Source organism: Adiantum capillus-veneris, chromosome 25 (assembly GCF_014529385.1).
Source record: "Adiantum capillus-veneris isolate H3 chromosome 25, ASM1452938v2, whole genome shotgun sequence".
NCBI classification, from domain to species: Eukaryota; Viridiplantae; Streptophyta; class Polypodiopsida; order Polypodiales; family Pteridaceae; genus Adiantum; species Adiantum capillus-veneris.
This window is the reverse complement of record NC_140955.1, coordinates 1,097,327-1,115,854: the sequence shown is the minus strand read 5'-3', so window position 1 is coordinate 1,115,854 and position 18,528 is coordinate 1,097,327. Positions and strand designations below refer to the sequence as shown.

The following is an 18,528-nucleotide window of genomic DNA, read 5'->3' as shown; positions in this document are numbered from 1 at the left end:
GAATCGCGATCATTATGACTTGTTTAGCAATCACATCAAGATCACATTCATCTCTAAAGGATGTCTTGATCTACTAAATCTTGTCAATTCTAGATTCATGTCACCTCTCAAGCGAACCTTAGACAAAATGTTGCAGACATTTCATCTTACACACATATTGAGGCAAAGAGACAATTCTAAGAGTACATGAATAATTCAGTTTTTTATGGACAATTTCATGGTCAAATATCATAAAGTCACTCAACAAAGCAATGTCAGCTAGTCAATACCCCCAAAATGTCAAAGAAAAAATAGTTGTCTCTATTCCTTTCTAGGATCCGTGACAAAGGAATGGAGTGACTCTCCTCTTGTGCAGCACATAACCGCACCAAATTCAACTTGTTGATTCGAAGTGCATTGTTAGAATACTTAGAGCTATGATGGGAATGGATCAGGCAAGCTATGGTGGATGAAAGAGAGACAGCGTGCACACAAGTGAGTGTGTTGGCTAGATTATCACTCAAACGAATTAGGTTCCAAGATCAATTAACTTGGACTCATAAACACGATTTTGAGTTGTTGCTAAGCCATCACAAGCTCACCATAAACAAGAGAGATGTAATGCAAAATAGACTTGTGTTTATTCATTTATGAAATGAGCTTTAAGTAGCTCTACCGCTTCACACCACTGTATGTGGGATAATTCCACCTTTCCTCTCCTTGACTTGTACTTTAGGACACTAGGACAAAGCTCACACTTTACAATGCTCCCCTTGAGGTTTGAACTAGGAAGAAACTGAAGAAACTGACAACTTTGGCACACTCCAATCCAAGAGCAAAAAGAACATCTCGAATCGAGGAGACCATTCCCAATCCAGGAGACAAGCTATCTCTAATCCAAGAGATACTCAAACACACCTCCCCTCGAACAGATGTATAAAACTGAGACCAAGCTAGTCAAAGCTGTCTCCAAACAAATACAACTGAAAGGGAAAGGCAAAATAAAAAAAGCTAGAGAATGTCGTCGTAGACCAGAAGGTTATTGCCGCCTTCTTCTTCATCTTCGTCTTTGTCTTTTTCTGCCAAATACACTTTGGGCCTTGGATTTCTGTTGGTGTTGCCTTTGTCCCTTTTGAAACACTTGGAAGGAAGGTGGCCCTTCTTCCCGCAAATGCTGTCAATGATAGATAGTCCTTTGCTATGTGCCCTTCTTTGCCACACTTGAAACAAGTTTTGCTGCTAGAGGTAACTGCAAAAGCTCCTCCCCCCCCTGAAGAAGCATTCCTCCCTTGCTTCTTCTCCTTGGACATTAAAGAGTTGATGACATCTTGAAAATTTGGTGTTGGATCCTTCTCCACAATGATGGTCATGATCTAGTCAAAGCTAGGTGGTAAGGCTGCTAGAAGAACCGCAATTTTGTCCTCCTCTGGTACTGCACTGTTTACATAAGCTAGTTGTGGTGTCATGCTTTTGAGGCGATTGATCAAGCTTGCATCATCTTCATTATGTTCCATTTGCAATTTGTATAGATCTTTCTTTAAGCTTACTTTGCTCTTCTTTTTCCTAGCTCCAAATTTTTTTTCTAGTGCTTTCCATGCAGCTGATGAAGTATCACAATCATCAATAAAATGTACATAAATGTCATGTAGTGCAATGATTATGATTCCTAATGTCTGCTCGTCCTTGGCTTGACTTTGTGCACTCAGATCGTGTCAGAACTTGTGCACCAGTAGCAGATGTTGGATCAATGAGCGTTGGCTTGACTATTCCCCACAACTGTTTTTCATTAAGTAGCCTTTCAACTTGGTTTGCCAAGTATGAAAGCCCTCCCCGTTAAATTTCCCAAGCCTCTTCTCTTCCATTGCGCTAATAGAGGAGTCTTAGCTTAGGAGACTCTCCTAGCCAGTGTCTACCTCTTTACAGGAGCACAAATTTTCTTTACAAATGATTTATTTAAATTATTGTGCTTGGCTGCAAGATTTAAGAGTTTTAATTGCGAGAGAAAGAGAGAGAGAAAGTTCCTTTACTAAAGCTCACTCCTTTTGTGAAGCTCCTCTTTACTGTTGATGAAACTACTTTATCGAGGTGAAGCCACTCTTCACAGTAGGAAGTAGCAAGATGCCCGTTGCTTTGCTTTGAAACCTTCGAAGAATGCTTTGAGGCCTTGGTCTTGAGCGTGAGGAGGCTTTGGGTTGTGCCATGCCAAATTTGTATGTAGAGAATAAAGAACGGGCGTCGAGTAGGAGTAGCAACGTGGGAAACAAGCCTTAAGATTTCGAATGGAGCCCATGGGAAACGAACTTTAAGTTTTCAAGCTCAAAAATGAAAAAAAAAAAAGAACAATAACTGCATGCAGGCCTCTTGTGTCATGTAGCCAATGACGAGGGAGTCTCAAGGAGGTGACGACGACCTAGGCCACCAGAGCAAAGCAAGCGCTACACTCGGTTGCAGTGAACTGTGAAGCTAGTGGGCGGCGGGTAGGAGGTAGCGACGATGATGATGCAATTGTTGTGGCATGAGGTAATTGTAGGAATCGCCGATGAGTATAGCAAGGAGCACGGGCGGTGTGAGCTGCACACAGGGCAAATTGATCGGGTGGGCCCGCCGTTGAATCGTCAACAGATACGGATTGGAGTGTTGCCAGTAGATGCCAAGGGTGACTACATGAGCTTGGGCGGCCTTTTCACACACCCCCGAAATAGAAATGGTCAAACTCCCCAATCACTTGCCCAACGTGATCTTTTGTGTGCGACCTTTCCTCCCAAAGTGAAATTAAATTGGCCTGCAAAATAAGCAGAGAAATCCGAGATTTTGCAAGCACATATCTTGGTCAAATGACATTCAAATGCAGAGCTTGATAGCTCAAATGCAAGCTTATGTCAGGGACTTTCTCTGATGTAGGTACAGAAAGAAAATGATGAGGGGAGGGTAAGGAATAGATGCACCTAAAATGGCTAAAATGACATTTATTAATGAAAATTAGAGCTTAATTAGAAACCCTGATCACTAATTAATGAAGCGTAATTCTAATTAGGCAACTAACGATCAAAGAGTAGTGGCCTAAGACTTCCAAGACTCAAGAACATGCTCAAGATAACCATTAAAGCTCTAATTAGGCCTAGGGAGAGTAGAAGAGAGAGAGAGAGAGAGAGAGAGAGAGAGAGAGAGAGAGAGAGAGAGAGAGAGAGAAATGAAATGAAATGTTATATTAACGTCTTCAAAAGGCCAAAGTGACCTATGAGACCAGAAAGTTACAATGCGGTGTATCTGATACAAAGTCAGATTAACAAAATAAATTAAACTAGGATAACAAAATATAAATACTGCGGGATCCTAAACTAACAAAAAGTAAGATTAACAAAATAAATTAAACTAGGATAACAAAATATAAATACTGCGGGATCCTAAACTAAGCAGTACAATGTGAAGACAATATGGGAGGGGAGTAGAGATCCATCTTTATCTGCACTCTGGACGATGAAAGAGTATGGCTTGAATCCTTTGCCATAGCCTCCTTCGAAATTGTGTAGCTCCTCTCCTCCCTCGGGGTGGTCTAGATCTCCCTAGCTCCAATGCTCGGTCTATGAGAATGCCAATAGTGCGGGTAGACCTCTCCACCGTCGCTGGTTGCTCCTTTGTCTGTTCTTCTGGGTGTACAGTATATAGTGTAAAGAAATCTGTGATCTGTCTCTGGGGATGTCTCTCTTCACCTCTCCTCAATAAGGTTTCTCTATGCTTGTGTAACTCAAGTAGATAAAGCCCAAGACATCTTTGATCCTCATAACACATGACCCTAGATAGAGGCCCAAAACCTTCTCTGAATAGACAATGAAAACGACCTCGTATCTCATAGTACACTGTGCAATGACATATGTAATGTACTTCTGTCTCTGGCTCTAGATGACATAAGCGGCATATTCTGTTATTTGTTGGGGTCCCTCTGAATTTGCCAGTCTCAATCTCGAGCTGATGTGAGGACGTGCGTATCTGGCCAATGGCACAACGCAAACCATGCGAAAGATGCGTGTCCATATAGCTAGGTCGAATTACAAACCCATCCCCCGTGGGGTGGAGAAAATGCTCTCTATAGAAAGCCATCTTTGTGCCCAACTCTTGTAACGGCTCTATCCATGTCCTCCTCGTGTCCAACTGGATCAAATCCTGACGAATGAGTCTATTAATCTCTACCCGTGTCAGAGACCTCAAGGGTGCCTGAAGAGAGTATTGAAAAGGAGGCAACCTGTCCATGGTGAAACCATGTGTCTAAAACCATGATGTCATCTGAGCATACCAGCCTGATGTATTTGTTAAGAGCTAATTGTCTGGAGGACTCTAGAGCCACCCTGGCATATCTGTCTCTGGTAGTATCCCACAGACTGTGTACAAAGGAGACTGATCTTGTGAGCGCCTCAATCTCCATAAGGGGGCAGCTAATTCCGCTCGAATGATATCATGCGGTACAGAAACCTTGGCTCTAATCAGCCGAGAGATCATAGATACCAGGGGCTTCTCCATATGCCTTCACCCATCCTGGCCTATAGAAGGTCCCCAAACCTGCACCCCATATAACATAGTAGAGGCAACCAAAGTATCAGAGAGCCATAACTTTGTCCTAGGTTCGTGGAACTGAACCTGTGAACACATCCTCTCCATTCCTCCCAGAGCCGCACCAGCTCTAGTTAGTCTAGTCTCTGCTGCTCTTCTCAAGGAAAATCTCGGCCCAGTAAAGACTACTCGTAGGTAAGTGTATGCATCTGTATACTCCACAATCTCCTGACCATATTTGAAAGTGGGTACTGATCTCCTGACCCATTGCGGTGTGGTGTTAAACACCATAACCTTGGTTTTACATAGGTTTACACACAATCCACTATCCTTTGCAAAATTGCATAGTGCATCCAACTGTTGTTGCATACCTTCTGGTGAGTCACATATCAGCACAATATCATCAGCATATAGCAACAATGGGATCCACGTCCCTGCCAACTGTGCACCTCTGTCACCCTCTCTATCGATGTAATCAGACACCTCATCAACATACATACCAAATAGAGTAGGAGACAATGGGCAGCCCTGTTTCACTCCAATGGTAGAGTGAACTAAATCAGATACCCCTTCCGGAGTGCGTACTCATCCCATCACTGATCTGTACAAAGCCATAATCCCCCAAATCACCTCTATGGGCACCCCCATCTCCTGTAGTCTGCGCATCAATCGAGCTCTTGGTACCATGTCAAATGCTTTACGAAAGTCCACAAAGCTACAATATATTCGTCTCCCATGTGCTCTGCCCATAGTTACCCGGAACGCGGAACGGGAACAGCGACGGGATCCCCCGCGGAACGGGGGAACGGTGAGGGGTCCGGAACGGGAACGGCGCGGAACGGGAGGCATAAAAACACCCAAATAATGCAATTTTAAGCTCTGTGTGATTCAAATATAGTAGTGTCAGAGTCCTTTGACTCTAATACTCACAGAAAACTTGATTTGAAGACCATTCAACCTTACTATGGCCAACGTATGTCGTATAGGCTTGAGAGCTTGAGGGGGGAGGGACGTAGAGAGAGAGAGAGAGAGCTTAAAAGTGGGAGACTCGACTCGAGAGAGAGCTTGAGAGAGAGGGGGAGAGGGAGAGAGCCTTGCCGACTAACAAGGCTAGAGCTTGAGAGTCAAGACTCGAGACTCGAGAGGGTAGAGCTTGAGCTTTCACCCTTGAGAGCTTGTGTGCACTGTGAAGGTAAGGGGTGGGGGGAAGGGCATTTAAGAAGGGGGAGCCTCACAAGATAAAGCTCAAAAATCTGAAAATCTGCCATTCCCAGCCATTCCGGGCCGTTCCGAGCCGTTCCGGGCTGGCCGTTCCGGTACCAAAAACCCCTGCGGAACGTCTGGCCGTTCCGGGCCATGAAGACCCTCCGGAACGCCGTTCCGGCGTTCCCTGGTAACACTGGCTCTGCCCTCCTCAATGATGACCCTGAGTGTCAAAATATGATCAAGAGTGGAGAAACCCCTCCTGAAGCCGGCTTGACCCTTTGCTCGTACCCCCTCGCCCTCTGCCCAATTACTCAAGTGTTGCTCCAGGATGGATGCATACAACCGTGCCAATGTGTGTCCAACCATGATAGTGCGGTAGTTCCCATGCCCTGTAGGGTCACCAGCCTTGAAGATGGGCACAATATTAGACAATCTCCAAGTCTCAGGTAATCCCTCACACATGGCACGATTGAACAACATTACGAGAACCTCCATCAGCATATCCCTGGCATGTATAAAGTGCTCCGATACTAGACCGTCATGATCATATGCCTTCCCAGTCTTCATTCTGTCGATGGCCCTTTGTACCATCTCAGGTGTAAAGAAAGTGCTCGTAGCTGGGCAAGGCTTGGTAGGGTCTGGAAGGGGTTCCTGTCCAGGAACCGTATATAATGATGTCGCATATTGGCCCCACACCTCAGGTGAAGTAATCACTGGGGGAGGGGAGTCCTCATGGAAGAGACGCCATGCCTCTCCTGAGTCCCTACTCAAGAACATCTGATACAAGTCTCGCTCCATTTGGGCTAGGTAAGCTCGCTTCTTCCGTCGCACAAGGCGTCGGAAAGCAATCCGAGACTGTCTGTAAATGATGACTCCTAAAAGAAGATCCCTTTGAAGCTGGTCTCTCATCTCTCTGCACTCTTCATCATACCAACTATTTTGGGGCATGTTCCCAGAATGTCGTCTCTTGCCTGGCTGAGTGTGTGGGTATGCCACTGATGCAGCCCCATGCAATGTCTCAGTCAATAGCGTCGTGCACTCCTCCACTGAGAGGCCTGTACCATTTGTGCCAGCTGTGCCTTCCAATAGACGGTCCCAGATCTCCTCTGAATAAATGAAATCAGTCTCTGGAGTAAATGTATAGCGGGTGTGTGACCCGCCTCCTGATGTCTGGGTTGTACTATACTGAAATTTAACGGATAGTGTCAAGAGAGCATGGTCTACTGCTATGCCCACGGGCCTGGCTCCCACTGTGAAATCCTGAATGCAGGGGATAAAGCTCGGTTGTGTCATAACATAATCCACTGTACTGGCCCCATGTCTATGTGGAAAGCATGTGAAACCGGCTGCTCCAGGAAATCGCTGTAAGCCATTAAGTATGGCTAATCCATGTGTAGTCGTCATTTCCATGAGGTATCTCCCATACTCCGTTTGCTCTCTGTCATCTGAGCATCTGTCAAGCCCCAACTCACCCACATTCAGCTCTCTAAGCATCTCATCTAAAGTGTCGTAGAAGACTGTCTGCGAGTTGCCCGTTCGGGCATTGAAGTCCCCTAGGAGAATGATATCACCATCCCTAGAAAACTCCCAAATGTCATCATCTAGGATAGAGAAAGGCGCCTGCCCTCTGGATGCGGCATACATTGATGTACTGGAAGGAAAGTAACATATGGCAATATATAGGAATCGACCTGTGTCAGGTCTCAGTCTCACCCACATATATCTAGCATGATCATCTCTTCGTACAATATGCAGTAATGGTTGTAGTTCCTCTCTGAATAGCACTGCTACTCCTCCGGAACCTCTACTCCCGTGCTCAGATCTCGCATTTGTCCTGTGAGCTGTTTCCCATCTGTATCCCACCACATGTGGCATTACCTGTCCAGGGGCCTGCTAAGTCTCTGAGAAGAACACAATATCCTTGTCTTTGAAACTCTCCTCAAATCAAGTGATCCCACGTCCAACCTCATAGACCCATTACAGTTCCAGGTAGCCATCTTCAATGTGGTCCGAGAGAGAGAGAGAGAGAGAGAGAGAGAGAGAGAGAGAGAGAGAGAGAGAGAGAGAGAGAGGGCTAATAATCAAGGATCTTAGAGATGATTAGAATGTGCTAATCATGATATTAGCTCTAATATACCACTTGATGGGAATGGATCAAGCTAGCTATGGTGGATGAAAGAGAGACATCGTGCACACAAGTGAGTGTGTGTTGGCTAGATTATCACTCAAGCGAATTAGGTTCCAAGATCAATTAAATTGGACTCATAAACACGATCTTGAGTTGTTGCTAAGCCATCACAAGCTCACCATAAACAAGAGAGATGTAATGCAAAATAGACTTATGTTTATTCATTCATAAAATGATCTTTAAGTAGCTGTACAGCCTTGCACCATTGTATGTGGAATAATTCCACCTTTCCTCTCCTTGACTTGTACTTTAGGACACTAGGACAAAGCTCACACTTTACAAGCTAAACCAAAAGCCTCAAGGTAAAGCTTTAATATCTAAGGAATTTCTGCTAAGTTCTCCTCCTCCATCCACTTTGCATCAAGAGCTGGATAATTACTAAACTTGACCAAATATCTGCGGACTAGTTACCCTTCACTTTCCTTATGTGTGAAATCCTGTTCATGTATATAAAATTCCAATCTGTTCACTTTCTTCTACCTCTTGTTTCTCCTTTGGCTCCCTTTCCTCTAGCACTTCACCCTTGAAAGGTCTCGATAGACTCCCATGAAATGCATTGTGAATCTTCCAAGTATTTGGTAACTTCGGTCGGAAGGATACATCATTTATCTTGTCTGAAATCTGGAAGGGCCTATAGTATTGCATACTTAGCTTTGGAAAAAGCCGCTCCTTATCCTTCTCCTTTCTTAGGCATGCCTTCTTAAACCTAAGAAGCGCCCAATCATCTTCCTTCAACTGCAAGCCACGTCGATGCTTGTTTGCTGCCTTCTTATGCCTTTCTTGAGACTTTTGTAGAGCCTCTTAACCTGGACACAGGTTGTCCCCAGATCCTGTACAAAATGATCCTCTTGAAATATCTTGTCCTTCGTGCACAAAATAGGCAAGACCTATTTGTCACCCCCTACATGCTCAAATGGTGCCTTCCCCATCGAAAAATGAATAGTGTTATTGTAAGCAAACTCTACGGATGGCAAATATTCCTCTAATTGAGACTTATTTTCATAGATATAGCATTTCAACAAGTCTAATACCACAAAATTGGTAATCTTTGATTGTCCATCAATGACGAAGAGAATTAGAGCATAATACCCATTTTCTCACACATTGTTCTCCAAGATAAACTGGTTATAGAAGTCATGTTACTTTTGTGCCTGTCATACTTCACTTTCTAACATGCCAAACAAGCCCAAACAAACTCATCCACATCCTTCTTGAGCTATGGCCAATAGAAGTAAGTCTCCGCACCCTTTGGTGTTCCATCTATGTTCTTGTGCCCAACAAAAGGAGGATTTTGACACTCAATCAACACCTTTTTCCAAAAACCACATGTCACACATAACATGGTCTTTCAAATCAAATATCCTAATCTGTAACATATTGCTTCCCACCCCCATTGCATCAAATTCCTGAGGATGCACTAATGTAAATGCAGATATTTGTGGCTTACGAGAGAACACATCTGCCACCACATTCTTCTTTTCTCTCAAATACACTATCTAAAAATGAAATTGCAATAGAACGTTCGTCCATCTCGTGTGTTTTTCTGATTTGTACTGAGACAAGAAGTATATTGTATCTCAAACTCTGATAATCAGTGTACACTGTAAAGTTTTCCCTGGGCAAGTAATGTCTCCCTTGAGTCAAAGCATGAATAACTGCTAAGAGCTCCTTTTCATAGATGTGTGCAACCCTCTCTGGTTTTTTGACAATGTTCGACTCTCATAAGCTATGGCATGGCTCTCTTGCATTAAAATGCACCCAACCTACTACCACAAGCATCACAATAAACCTCAAAAGTTTTCTTTGAATATGATAAAATCGACACTAGCCCAGTAGTCGATTTTTTCTTGAATCTCTTAAATGCTGCAATCTGTGAAGATCCTCAAGTAGTTAATTTTTGCTCGAGTCTCTCAACTGGTGCAATCTGTGAAGGTGCGCAAGTGGTCGGTACCCCTTTCTAACTCAAGATATGCAAGGGAAAGCAATCTCCGTGAGTTGTTTGATGAACTGCCTGTAATAAGAGCACAAGCCCAAAAAACTTCGCATACCATGTATGTTTCTCAATGTAGGCCAATCACGAATAGCTGCCACTTTAGCTGGATGCATGCTAAAACCATAGGATGAAACAATGTGTCCCAAACAATGTATCTCTGGTAGAATGTGTGTCATGCTAACAAAAGACGTTCTCAATCCTTTGCTTCAGATTTGAAGAAAACAATAATGGCATCAAAGGATGTGCCAGAAAATTGTCTATCCTCTTGAAAGATCATGTCCATCATCCTGTTGAACGTTGCAAGAGCATTTGTGAGACCAAACTTCAAAGGCATCACCAAATACTCATACAATTGGAAGGATGTCTTGAACGCGGTCTTGTATACACCTCTTTGAGCAATCCGTCATCTAATATGATGGTAACCACTTTTAAGATTGATCCTATTGAAACAAGTAGAACCCTGTCAACGATCGTGTATATCATCCATCCTCAGTATTAGAAACATGTTCTTGAGGGTAATCCTATGGAGAGCCATCAAGTCGATTCACGTCCTCCGTCTTTCTTCTAGAATCTACACAAGTAATACTGGAGAACAAAAAGGTGAAGTATTGTGCTGGATCAACTCTTTTACAAAGGTCTTTCACTTGGCTCGTGATTTCTTCTTGTTAAGCTCTCCTCGCTCTGTAAAGTGGTCGGCTGAAAGTTTGGAGTACTTCCACATATCAACTCTATCGTATGATCCCCCGATCGTGCAAGGGTGACTCGCCATGAAAACCCTATAAGAAACAATCGGCAAGAGCTTCACGCTCTGACTTTGACTCTGTCAAACTCGAGTTTTATTTTTTGATCATACTATTTAGAGAGATTGAGGAGACAAAAAGAATTGATTTCATTAATTTTGAAATGGCCCAAGCCGATATAAAAGGGACCGACTTGCCTTTAAGTTATACATCAATGATCACACCTCTATCCTTAGCATTCTTCAGATGAAATTTTCTAGCCCGAAAATCCACATTGACGCTGTTTTTGTGGTGCCCATGCATCTCCAATAATACATCACACCCTTCCAAAGGCCTCATCCCCACTGTAATCCCGACAATGCACGTGAAGTTTTCCAATGACACGTGTTACAACGACTCCATCCCTAGGTGCCGCTAACATTGCGTCCATCTCTGTTCCCATCTCTTCAAGCTTGATTCCCAATAGAGCCGCCATCTCTAGTGAAACGAAGCTAGCCTTGGCTCCGTTGTTGAAGAAAATTAGGGCTTCTTGATCCTGTACTTTTCCCCACCCATGCTCTTCAGCTTCATATACTCTCATCTTGAGGTCTCCAAGAGTCCCCATGAAATTCGGTACAAGTCCTGCTTTCGTCTTTCCCTACTTTGCTTGCTACTCAACTTTATAAGTTTCCGGTTTGCCTTCAAGCTTTTCCTCTTTCTTACGGCACTTTGCTAGAATATGGCCCACTTCACCACACCCATAGCACATTCCTTGCTTGTAATATTCTGCCCTTTTTTCAGCAGACATTTTGAGGGGCTATGGATTTCTTATTCTGAACAAACTTCTTGCGTTTCTTCTTCCTTTTTAAAGAGTCTCTCTCGGCAACTTTGGACATTGGCTCATCCATAGCATAGATCAAGGAACCTATGAGCATTGAATAACTAGCCAAAGCATGGTCAATAAGTTGTTGAATGTTATTGAAAGGCTTCTGCTGCACACAGTAGCGTTGAATTTCTTTCGATAATCTGTCACCTCTTGTAAACTTGGTCAGCGGTTGATCCCCTATGTGTTTCGCATACCGAGAATCCTTTGTATACTTCAAAAGTAGACTGGCACAAAATTTAACTTGCAGCCGTTATCAAATCTGCCAGATTCGAATCGATGGTCAGAGTCCCATCAAGCTGAGCCTCTAACTCACATTTGTCAGCCTGCCTTTCCTACTCTAAGTCGTAGTTGACCTGTCGCCAAGTTAGTTCCATGTTCTTTGTCAGATTCACTATTAGAAACCATGGTGTGCAGAAAAAAGTCGAACTGGATCCTCCATAGAAGAAGAATTGATTGAAGCTTTGATACTAACCGGCAAGCCATTAGAAAGGCGATGAGTCTACAACAAACACACAAACAAAATTGGAGACTGATACACTTGTAGTTGTGGCAGAGGTCCACTTCTAGATGCACTGGCCCCAAAGTCTGGCGCCCCTTTCGGTACTTCTATTTATATTAGTAATCCGCAAAGTACAATTGCCGAGGAGCAAGCTTTGCAAATGAATCTGCTAGAGTGATCCCCCAGGGCACTTATTATAGGCACTGTGGTCCAAAAGCAACTGATACAAAAGCATGGCGCCCAAAAGAAAACTCTACTAAAAACAAGGCGCCCAAATTTCGAAAGCTCTCACTATCGACTGCGTTCACAAAAAAGGTTGGCACGTCAGCCCATGATTTACGGCAGAAATTCCGCATGATTTCCAGTGGCCATATGGTCGCTCTTTCATGCCAAGTGGTCATGCCACATCATCAATTTGTGACATTTTCTTGGGCAATGAGCTCATACTTCAATTTTCTTCAGTGTGGATCAGGGGACACGGCACTACACACCTCCCCGGTGGTTCATTGTTCACTCTTCATTCATGCAACCGTGATGTACAGATAGTATTTGCACATTGTCTTTTCTCACAGCATTGTACTTCCTTCTGGTGAGAGGCTCACACGACCATCCCTAGAGATCTACTTGTACCAACTCTTCTTTGTCAGAAAGAGTTGTATGGAGCGCTGTAGCAGCATACACGTGCTGACGTGGCACTATGGTACAGAAATGTGATGACATGGCAAGGTTATACAGCCGCGAGGCTTCTGAAGTGGCAGTTCCACGTCACGGATGCTTTTTGGAGCATCTCCTACATGCGAAGCTGAGTGTACAAGTGACATCTATAGGATAAGATGCTTTTAACAGTTGCCTCCTGAGTTGCTCTTAGTAATCAGGGCCTATAGAGTCAAGACCAGCTGTCAGTTGTAGTCAGATTCTGAGAGTGGTCTCTAATGCGAGCAGAGGGTGTTCCCTTTTGAGCACTGCTTGCAGTCTAGAGTTGTATTTTAAAAATTATCTACTACCTATACTTGAAGTGCCAGTCAATTTCAATAGAAACTTCAAAATGCTGAACAAGCTAATCTAATGGAGCCTTTGACTCCTGCACAGGCACACTCACATCCAGTGGTCTATCAAAAGGGTACCCCCACTATCTGACATTGATGTCTCCACCCTCCTATAAACACAAACAGGTTGCACCTGTTCCTTTCTACCTGTGCTTCTGTCTCTCTTAGCTTACTGTGACTCAACTGCCGCTGGCTCTGAGCCTCTAACCCCTGTCATTTCTCTCTCTATCCTATTTCTATGGTGGGACTGGGTTTTCCTCTAGTCAGTGTGATCAGCACCAGCTTGACTGCTTTCTGCTTGAGATGTACCAGCATCAAGAGCAAACGCTACAGGCAGGGATTGGGAGAGATCATATCAGACAGGCCCAGCTTCTTCGACTTATAAAACAAACAAGCTGTGCCCTGTCTACCCAGTTGCGTCTGTCTCTGTCTCTCCTCACTATTCTAAATCAACTCCTGTTGGCTCTCACCCCTGCCATCTCTCTCTCTTCTATTCATTATTAGGTGGAACAAAGTTCTCCCTCCAATCAATGAAGATGACCCCTAATCAGAGATGGATGGGTCGCTTCTTGTTTGAGCTGTACTAGCATCAAGAGCAAACGCAATAGCCAAGAGTGGAGAGAACATATTAGGCAGACCAAGCTCACGGATTTCTTTGGACCTACACAATGACATCTCACCAGGGGGTGATAACAGGCAATCACCCCCACTAGGACAGAAAAGATTAGAGCACGCCAATGATCAAGAGATCGTGCTTACAGACCAACCCATTGACTTGAGAGGCTGATCCAAGCATCAAAAATAGACACCAGAAACACCTTTAGAAGAGGTGGTGACGCACACGGCTGAGCCTACAGAGATCATGCAAGCCCTCAAAAGGGCTCCCCTATATATGACATATGCAGCCACCCATTGCCACAGGATGGATTGACTAGGGTTTCATTTTCATGCTAATGTACTATCCTAGCATATGGACATGCATTGAGCACTATAGAGAGCAGAGGTCCATCCGCAGTCCATGTATCCCCTTAGACCCCATTTACCTTGTATACACCACATGCCCATCCATGCAGAGCCTTTGACAATCACACACGCACCCGTACACACACACACACACACACACACGAAAGTGCTAATCGCATGCATATAATACAGCCACACATTGGCAAGAGACTAGAATCTAACCAAAGAGGATCGCTAGGCCTAGGCCAAGTGGATTTGGGCGGTGCCTAAACAACCAAGGGATGCCTTGACATGGAAGCATCTCCCATATAGAAATGCATACAAGTGCCCAGCTATTTGGCGGTTACTTTCATCAACATGCAGGGCAATTTCTCCATGCAACAGGCATCCCAATATGTATCAATCAGAGAAAACCCTAAACCCTGGCCCTCTTAGCCACTGGGCAGGCAATAAACGCGCACAACTTTTAAAGAATTCAAACCCCCCTTGCAAAATGAACCGAAGAAGACAATAACGCAATTTGGATGGTGCCACTCTTGATGTAGCATCCTAGATCAATCCACCAAAAGATTGAACCACCAACTCTCTTTGCCATCGGACTGTCAATGAATGCAAACTACTCTGAAGAAGACAGTAAGTCAAATTGAATGGTTCCTCAGTGACAGCGGTGCATTGGACAGCCTTCGCTTTTCAGAACTAAAGATGAATGCTGCAAAGCATTGGTACCCCATCGTGTATTTCGACAAAATGTCTCGGCCTTCTATGGTCAGCCAGGCATAGAGAAGGTATAAGAGATGGACCACCAGAGACTTAATTTCAAGGCTTTTGACACAAAGATTAGCTTCCACTAACCTTCGCTAGAATAAATATACTGGCTGAACTGTAATTAGGTGCGAAGGTGGTAGTTACACAGCTGTAATACGAAGAAAAACGATGCACCCTTTGACTGCTGCACGTGCATTCTTAGGAATAATAGCATGGGTTTTCACAGCTAATCACAGAATCAAGGCTAGTAGAGAAGGAAAAATACCCAGGGAAATCAGCATTGTGTGAGGCACATCGCAGAATTGAGGAAGAAAGAAAGAAAGATTCAACCAAACCTCTGAATATGGCCATATGGAAAACTGGCCTATGTACAAAATGGTCCATATGGGTGTATGATTTCGATGTCGAAAAGGCAAGGTGAAAATTTAGACAACATATCATCCTCACGACAAAATAAGGTGTTTTCTATTTTATCAGTTAAAGTCTTCAGGACTGAAGTATTGAGCATAGAATTTTTGGCCATGATGTCCCCTTTCTAAGACCTCATCACATTACTTGGGGGGGGGGGGGGGGGGGGGGGGGAAAGACAAGTTGAAACAAATTAATTGACCTGTAGAAGAAAGATAGCCAATCCAATGCAAATTCAAGTGTCTAGAAATCTGAGAGACTTGCTCCCTGTAAACTGATAAGACCTATAGCAACATAAACAAGGTGCTCAGCAAAAAGATAAATATGAGTAACTTAGCATGAGCTCTTTGTAAAGATGTACCGGGTCTTTATCAAAATCAGCTACTGGGGGGATGGTTGCAATCATATGAGTTGCATTTTGTAGTGCAAGAAGCCCTTCCTCACTAAAATTATCAGAGAAAAAGTCACTCTCTCTCTCTCTCTCTCTCTCTCTCTCTGGAGTCATGCAGTACGAGGATCAGAGATGCTTGGGTTTGTTTTTGCTCGAGCTACGCAGACACAGAGAGAGCCTGATGAGAGGAGAGGCTAGCCAGTCCCAGAGACAATTCACAGATTTCTTTAGAGCTGCCACTGGACACCCGGAGGAGTTACTACCACAGCAGAGCTCGTCGTCTCACACCAGAGGCACACTGATCGACCGAGCGACTGAGCTTGGAAGATCCAGACGCCCACGACTGCAGAGGACTACACAGCATCGACGAAGGCTGCATCAGAGGATTCGGATCACTTTAACATGCACGACGCCCTGTCAGACTACTGACCATGGAGGAGATTGATGAGATCCGCCAGCGACCGATGCTGGATCTCTTGTGATCTAGCTATCCCAGCTAGCTGATGTTCACACCTAGTAGTTTAGGATTCCATAGTATTTTATTGTGACATTTGTCATTTCATTTTTGTCATTATTGTCATCTTGTTACTCTGACTCTGACTTTGTATCAGATCCACCACATTGTAAATTTCTGGTCTCATAGGTCACTTTGGCCTTTTGAAAACGTTAATATAACATTTCATTTCTCTCTCTCTCTCTCTCTCTCTCTCTCTCTCTCTCTCTCTCTCTCTCTCTCTCTCTCTCTCTCTCTCTCTCTATATATATATATATATATATATATATATATATATATATAGAAGTGGTTTCAGGAATTTTCGTCCTTGGAGATTCTTGAAGAAGGTCGATCCACGACTATAGCCGAAGTTGGAGCTTTGACGCAGCCACAGATGACTTTGTGCGCTTCCGGTGTTGCCCAAAGAAGCAAGCGTTGCAAACCTCTATGAAGTTCAAGTATCGCACGACCCACACATCAGAGTGGACCGGCGAAGAGTCCTTCCCAGGATTCATCCAGACGTTGTTGGCGATCTCCCTCGACGCCATACAGTTCGGTACTGGTACCTCACTTTAAAAAGGAGGGGATGTCACATGCACATCTAACCCTATGTGCATGTGGACAAGCTACTTCATGACAAGGGTTTAGTTAGCTTAGGAAGTGTTCTGGCACCTTTGTGAGTCTATTCGCAGACCGTGCATTTCCTCTGGTTGCACACAGCATGATCATCAGATTACAGTCAGTACCCATCAGGAGAATTTTACAATGCATAGAACCTATTTCCCTATTTTAGCCATTTTTCACTTATTATTAATAAGTGACTTTGTTGGGAAGCTGGGAAAGGCAATTATGCAAGGGACTATTTAAGAAAGCTAGCGCTAGCACTTTCTGACAGAAGAGGCAGCAGAGACCTAGTGTCTGACAGTGCACCTTCTCAACAAGACCCCGGCAGGAGAACCTAGCGTTTTCAGCCATCAAGACCAGCCTAGCGTTTTCAGCAACTGCAAATCAGCCCCAGCGTTTTGCAGATTGCAGATCAGCTTGGCGTTAGCAGTTTCCAACAGATCAGCCCAATGTTTTGCAAATTCCCCGCGACAGAACCATCCATTGCATCAGTGTTTTCAATTTTCAGCATTTAGACTCCACTATAGCAGCCCCAAACCTCGCATACCTCACCTTCCCATAGCAGATCCTGGCCGCACGGTCAGATCAGCCACCGTTTGCAAATTCAGCCCGCTATTCACAGATTTCAGCATCTGCGTTTTCAGCGCATCGTTGTCACGTCCTTGTCATCACCGTCGTCACCAACATAGAGTCAAAATTCAGCAGATACAAGATTTGCAAATTTCAGCACCTAGCGTTTCCAGATTTCAGCCCGTCTCGTCGTCGTCATCGTCAGCAAGTCCATTGCATTTAGACCATTGTACGAGATTTGTGCAATCAATAGCATACACCTCTCTCGCCATAGAGAGTGGGACCCTTAGAGGAGGGTTTGACAACATTCTGGTGTCGTATTCTTCTCTCTATCTCTCAGTCTCAGCACCTTCATTCACAGTGTTTATCCACTTTATTTATGATCATATGCACACTCTCACTAAAGGAACGGAAGGCTCTCCCATCCATAAGTAAAAGGAACCCTTGAGCACAGTTCGGAGCACTCATCTTGAGCAAAGTTCAACATTCACTTCCGTTGCACCTTACATTGGTATTAGAGATGGGAATACCCACAGAGCTCATTTGGGGGATCATGGCATTGTACAAATCAGTAGTAGGGCATGTACGCACCTCAAAGGGGTCTATCTACACCGGTTCACAAGCAGGGCTGCCCGCTCTCTCCTACTCTATTTGGTATGTATGTGGATGAGGTTTCTAACTACATTGAGAGAGATGGGGATAGAGGTGCACCGCTGGCGGGGACATGGATCCCGCTATTGTTATACGCTGATGATACTGTGTTGATCTCCCACTCTCTGGAGGGAATGTAACGTCATTTGGATACTTTGCATAGGTTTGCCCATGAAAGTGGTCTGTCTGTCAACCTTGGCAAAACCAAGATCATGGTATTTAATACCACCCCACAGTGGATCAGGAGGTCGACGCCCGCATTCACATACGGCCAGGAGATGGTGGAGTATACAGATGCTTACACTTACCTTGGAGTGGTTTTTAGTGGACCGCATTCTCATTAAGGAGAGCAGCAAAGACTAGATTGACCAGAGCCTATTCGGCATTGGGGAGATTGGAGAGGATGTGTTCACAGGTTCAGTTTCAGGAGCCTCGGATGAAGCTCTGGCTCTTTGACACATTAGTGGCTTCTGCATTGCTCTATGGAGCTGAGATTTGGGGGCCTTCATTGGATCATCACAGGAGGACAGGTCCCACTGATGGATGGGAGGACATGGAGAAGCCCCTGGTCTCTATAATCTCGCGGCTCATTAGAGCCAAAG

General features: G+C 44.4%; 2 protein-coding genes across 5 annotated transcripts in view; both read right to left on the bottom strand.

Annotated features, from left to right (window-relative positions):
- Positions 1-18,528, bottom strand: part of LOC147424310 (NAD(P)-binding Rossmann-fold superfamily protein) — an 89,552-nt gene that overhangs the window by 11,868 nt on the left and 59,156 nt on the right. For all 4 annotated transcript variants that reach the window (XM_086499925.1, XM_086499924.1, XM_086499923.1 and 1 more), the window contains 2 exons: positions 15,559-15,640; positions 15,400-15,481 (listed from right to left, as the gene is read on the bottom strand). In XM_086499925.1, the coding sequence (XP_086356051.1) occupies positions 15,400-15,481; positions 15,559-15,640 (164 nt within the window). The remainder of the gene's footprint in view (positions 1-15,399; positions 15,482-15,558; positions 15,641-18,528) is intronic.
- Positions 3,439-4,077, bottom strand: LOC147424311 (uncharacterized). The gene has a single exon (XM_086500553.1). It carries the CDS (start codon positions 4,075-4,077, stop codon positions 3,439-3,441), a length of 639 nt encoding a protein of 212 aa, XP_086356679.1.

Excerpts from the sequence above, each read along its gene's own strand:
- LOC147424311 (XM_086500553.1), bottom strand. The coding sequence starts at position 4,077 with ATGGCTTTCTATAGAGAGCATTTTCTCCACCCCACGGGGGATGGGTTT.